At 39.6% G+C, this 6,000-nt stretch overlaps 1 protein-coding gene across 2 annotated transcripts in view; it reads right to left on the bottom strand.

Moving 5' to 3' along the window:
- Window positions 1-202: 202 nt before the first annotated feature.
- Window positions 203-6,000, bottom strand: part of SYT1 (synaptotagmin 1) — a 507,590-nt gene continuing 501,792 nt past the window's right edge. For both annotated transcript variants that reach the window (XM_081059199.1, XM_081059198.1), the window contains exon 11: window positions 203-3,290. In XM_081059199.1, coding sequence (XP_080915325.1) covers window positions 3,084-3,290 — 207 coding nt within the window. In that variant the 3' untranslated portion in view covers window positions 203-3,083. The remainder of the gene's footprint in view (window positions 3,291-6,000) is intronic.

Here is a 6,000-nt window from a genome sequence, read left to right as displayed (position 1 = left end):
GCACTGGGCAGTAATGGCCAGATGCACTCTCGGCATCGCGTTCCCCTCAGCCATTGTGTTTCCACAGATGTGACTCAGAGGCTGGCATTCAGGGAGAGCATTTGTTCAGTGGCCCCTTCTTCCAGCAGGCCCCACAAGTCAACAGGCCATCCATTTAACCACCAGAGTCAGGTAAGAAAAAGAGTTCAAAGGCAGCAACATCAACAGGAAATAAAACATTTTTATTGAATATCTGTGTAATATGTTTGTCATTTTGAACAACAATCAGAAAACTACTGGCGAATTCACTACACAAAGTGAAACAAAATTTAAACCACCTCATCAAAAATGAAGGTAAAATACAGCTAAAGGAGTTGGCTCGTGGGTCACGAGCCATATGGCAGAAGAAAACACCCCAACATTTCTACAAGATACAGAGAAAACCCACATATAGAAACACTCAAGCAGGCAGTAAATATACACAAAGGCAACTAGGATCTTTCTAGAGCATCAGATTCTAATACTTTACACAGCTTTGTCAGAAAGGTACATGTGGCTTATCTGAGGATGAATCTTGGTCTCAACGCAGGTTAGGTCACTGACTTGTGAAAGGTGGCGTAATACCAACTATGGTGACAATATCCCATGTCTGGCAGTGTTGGAAGAGAATGCATTGGTAGGACTTTAATGCAAGAAATAATGTGTATTCGGCAGCTCGAACCTGCTTATTTTAAAGTGTCGTTTCAGTGTGAACAACTTAAAGCTGAATACAGTGAAAATTAAATGTCAGTTTCTGGCATTTAAGGAATTTTAAAAGTCAGTCAACTCTCTCTCTTTAGTGGGGTTTGGTCCTTTAAATTAGGAAGATTCTCCTTTGACAACTCTGTCCAAACTGATATTTAATCTCACATCATGACTCGTGCATTTTCTATTTATGTTTTTTTACAAAAGCATGGACCATCCAGCAAAGAGGGAGATCTTCTTCTTTTGTGCTTGGTGTCTGTCCCAGTTGTAGAGTTTGCTGTGACTGGGCTGAAAGGTCAAAGGGCTTGCCTCTTCTTTGACAAGGAAAGAATAATGACAGGAATTCTAGTTTTCTTAGGAAACAACCCAGTTCGAAGCCTCCCATCAGCCCTTGTTTGAATTCTACTTGAGTTTTTTTGTTTGTTTTTTAATGTGGCATGATACCCTAAAGTCTGAACATGAGGCTACTGCTTAGTTTTGCTCCATGTTGTGTTGGTATGTGTGAAGATCGACCTTCACTTCAGGGCATCACTGCTTTCTGTGGCCTAGAGGTTACAATGGGCCACAGAAGTCAGTGGGAGAAAAGACTGGATGCAGAGTGAGATAATAGGCTGCCCTTCCACAGAGTGGTTGTCTACCATAGTGTGGAAAAATATGGAATATTGCACAGTGCTTGACAAAATGCTGTGTGTTCCTCCCCAGTCTATGAATCTTCCTTGTCCTATGCATAGCTTTTCAGTTCTGAATTGGTCCTTTGTAATGAGAACTGTTTGTGCTACACACACCTTGGGCAGTGCAGTAGAAGGGAATGGCAGTATTGTTTACAATATCACTACGGAATAAATTGAGTGCTATCCACTGAGGAAACTACGTGTCTAAGCACACACGGCAGTCACAGTGTTACACAGAGCAGTCCTTGAAGACGCTTATGGAATGACTAGTAGCTTCATAATAGTGCCATTTACTACATAATAACATTGAAAACATTTAAAAACTCCTCCTAAATCAAGCATCTAGAATACATAAGAGGTTGCTTTAGTTTTCTAGAACTTGTTCTTGGTTTTGTTACACCTTTTTTTAAAGGACAAATTAAAACTTATGTAAGTAAAAAGAGCATATAAAAAGATCACTAGCTGTCTGTTTTGGCTTAATCGAAGTGCATTTCAGAACTATGGCTAATTGTTTATTTTTTTTCATCTTCTGATGGGATTACAATACTGTCTGTTTACCACAAAGTAATTTTGTGTAATAAGCACAGATTGCTGTGTTAAAAATATTCTGCATTCCTCCTAATCTGGATTTGTATAATAAAATAGTGTGTTACAAAGTCTAGTGTGCAAACCTTTTCAAATTATTAGAGGTGTGAAATCTGGAATAGAATTCACAGGATGCCTGTTTTGTATAAAGGTGATAACGGAGAGCGACATTTTTGTTTTTTTCAAATAGTCAGGCAATATTTCAGAAATGCAGACTTCTCCCATCTTCTTCTCCCCCCACCCCCATCCCTAAACAAATGCACACACCATGCACGCACACACATGCACACTCGCGCGCACACACATGAACACCATCCTGTTGTTATTCTATATGCGGTAATATGAAATCGTTAACTCCTGTTCAGGTGCTTCTTCAAATGTAAGAGTGAAGCCCTGATTTTAGCTTTGTAAATATGTACAGACAGGTGCTATTCTGTTTTGTGGCTATGCTTCCTGGAGATCAGATCGTGCTATGCTGCTCGGATCATACTAATTTGCCTGTGAAGAAATTCTACAAAATTGGATTCACCCACCAAGGATGTGGTGTAAGTGTATCTTGGTACTCAAGTGATTCGATAGAAAGCTCAAGTTTAAGTTGTCCTTTAAGATGTCAGTTTCACTGTACTAGTGCCTTACAGGTTGATATTTTTGCTGGAATGCAGACGATGCTATATTTACCATATAATATATTATCAGCTCTCCTATATCTCAGTCAATTTACATAGTTTAAAATAGAATATCTTATTAAAAACACCTAGATATACACAGATTAGGAAACACTTACAACATACAAATACACAAACTAGAAATAAATCTTTAGCATACTGGTATGTACAACAATGTGATACAATAAATAATTTCAGTCATGCTCTATCTACACATCATATTGCTTAAAAGAAGAGTAGATTTGGAGGGCAGTGGTATGATGAAGGACTCAGGGGCTCTCTACGTTTAAATTTGTGCAAATCAAAACAGGATTTGACGTACCACTGAATTGTGTTAGGAACGCATGGCTGGAACAACGAAAAGACCCATCTTACTGAGGTATTTACAGATACTGGCTAAAGAGCACTATGTGAGCAAATGCAGAAAGGCTTCTTTCCTTTACTTCTTGACTGCCAGCATGGCATCAACTTCCTCCTCGACCTGTAGGGTGTGCCACTGGGCGATGGGTCGCCGGGGGTTGGCCAGCATATCTGACCAATGTCGCAGCTCCGCCCCAGTGCTATTGTAGCCCACAAAGACCTTGCCGATGGCATCGTTCTTGCCGATCTTGTCATAGTCCAAAACAGTTACCACCACTTGCACTTTCTGAAAGAGGACACAAAATAAATATTCATCAGTCAGCGCTAGAGAGACCCCCCCATTACAAAGTTTCCTTGAGACCGAAGGGATTGGAAACAAGGAGAACCAATCTCCAAACACCAGGACAAGGCTGAAAATGACTTGAATACGAAAACCCGAGTCATCCCTATCTTGCCATTATCACGTCATCATCACTGTTCTGTTGTCCTCATCATCTCCTTAGCATTTTCAAACTACTCAGTAAATGCCCATGTTTATTCTGTATTTGGTACTATTCTCAGTCTTTGACGTGAACTACTTGGTTACCTCTCAGAATAGGTCCTAGTAATATTGCCGTTATAGAGACAAAATGCTGGAGCTCAGAGCAGGTAAGTAACCTGCCTGGGGGCACGTGAGGAATGAGTCCTTTCGTCCATGCCAACCAACACACTCTGTTGACTGTGTCCATTGTATTCTCCTCTAAATCCATTGGTTTCAATTGTCTCATCTGTGAAATTTGTGACATTGGTACACAGATCATTTCTTTTTTGGGTTACATTCCCAAGGCAACCATGTACTGCCATCCCATTTTGGGGGAAAAGAACCAGCATTTCACATAAAGCTAATAGAGAATTTCAGCTAATCACAGAATTGTTGTGAGTATAAAATGTGACAGCAGGGTGAAAGTCTCTAAAATGTAGTAATGATGTAAAGACACAATTTCTCACTCATACATTCTCTCAATAAACATTTATTGAGTAACTACTACTCTGTATCTGGCACTGACATCAAATGGAAATATGATTTATTTCAGAGGTTCCATTAGGTTTTAGGGTTTATTTAATAACTCATTTTTTGAACTGAACTGATGAAAGCAAACCCATACCATTATGATATGAAAGAAACACTTTTTAAGAACACATTTTAGTTCTGCTTCCTAAGGAATGAATTCGCTTAGTCAAAATATGCAATGGCTCCAATCTAGAAACCGAGTGCAAGGATAAAGGAAGAGTTGAGAGTAAAGCAGAATGCATAACATTTGGTGGCCAGGGTTAAGAAAAGCAGAACACGTAATAATGGAAGCCAGCTGGGTTCTGCCCCTTCAGTGGATTTTGTACTCTGAGGACTGCATTCTTGCCCCAATATGTGGGAGAAGACACCCAGGTACAGTTTCAGATCAGAGACAACGTTCACTTCTCAAAGTGGAATTCAGAATGTGAAATGCCACACACTGGCAAGAAAGGAGACAAAGTTGGGTTTTCCCTTGTGCAGCCTTAGATTGATTCCGTTGTCAAGGGAATACCTTCCACAGGATGGTATTTGGAACTGAGAACAGACTCAGCTTGGTCCTGAGAACTTTTCCCAGGAGAATTCATTAAGATGCAGTCATATTGCAGGAAAGTGAGGACGTGGTGGTGGTGGTGGGGGCACCATTCAGGGCATTGTGCACAAAGGTAACAAGGGTTTTTGGAGGCTGGAGTGAGTTTTGATTATTCATCTAGGAATGTATTAATAGCCCTCAGGACAGAATATCCTTATAAGGGCCTTGGATTAATTTTTTCAGCTGCTGATGTAGTTTATACACTTCTTTTTTTTTTTTTTTTGCGAAGTGGGGGGAGGGGAGTGCAACATTTTCAGGTGCTTTTGGAAATCAGCATATTTTGCTTTTCTTATATTTCATAGGAATAGAGACAGAAAGATAATCTTATAACCTTCGGATAAAGTAAATCTAAACCCCTATTATAGCATGTAAAATGCTCAATTATTTTCTCTAGGGAGATGCAAAGACTAGGAAAGAAGCTTCCTGGGGTGAAGGTGGGGGCGGGAAGAAAAGAACAGAACAAATTGATTCTGGCGGCAGGGGAAGAAGAATGCAGTCAAAGGCTTGCTCATTATTTCTGTGCCTGATTTACTGTATATGGGGCTCAGGCTATCTCTGTCCTGACTATCTCTGTTCTCTCCTCCAAAATGCTGCCCCAGAAATCCAATGTATGCCTTGTTTTTAATGTGCTTTACATTTGCTACAATTTATAGTTCAAAAGGGACATTTACTATTTCTTTTTTAAAGGTATAGACATGTAGCTCAAAGGAGAAGGTTTGCAGTAGGATTTTTCATCTCCATGGGCTGCCTTCTGTTGTTTTGTGGAATTAAAAAACAAAATGCCAGGAGGAATTAGTTTCCATAGGAAGAAAGTCTTAGAACTCAAAAGGGTTCACTGAACAAATATTGTGAAATAAGTTGTTGGAGAAGATTGACTATCTTAGAGGTTTGCTAATGGGTCAAAAGCAGTGAGCTCACTGGTTCAGGCTAGTGAACAAATGATTGAGGACAGGGAATCCACATCCTCTGCAATGTCATTTACTTATGTGACAGCTGTTGAAAGTATTAGGTTGGTGCAAAAGTAATTGCAGTTAAAAAGGTTAAAAATAATTGCAAAAACTGCAATTATTTTTGCACCAACCTAATAAATATGTGCAATTTGTTGCCATGTATATGAGAAAAGTTAAAAAAAAGTACAAGCATAAACCAATGGGAGGATGGTGGCATTCTTGATTTTTAAAAAACTGCCCTATACAATATAGTACCTACTAGCCACAATTGGAAAGTAGCTGTTCAAATTTAAATAAATTAAAATGAAATCAAGTTTCTTGATCACATTAGTGACTGGGGTGCTCATTACCCACGAGTGGCAGGTGGCTACCGTGATGGACAGCATGGATGATAAACATTGCCATC

The sequence above is a fragment of the Rhinolophus hipposideros genome (assembly GCF_964194185.1).
Source record: "Rhinolophus hipposideros genome assembly, chromosome: 9".
In the NCBI taxonomy this organism is placed as follows: Eukaryota; Metazoa; Chordata; class Mammalia; order Chiroptera; family Rhinolophidae; genus Rhinolophus; species Rhinolophus hipposideros.
The sequence above is the reverse complement of the archived record's forward strand: the minus strand, read 5'-3'. Positions and strand labels throughout refer to the sequence as shown.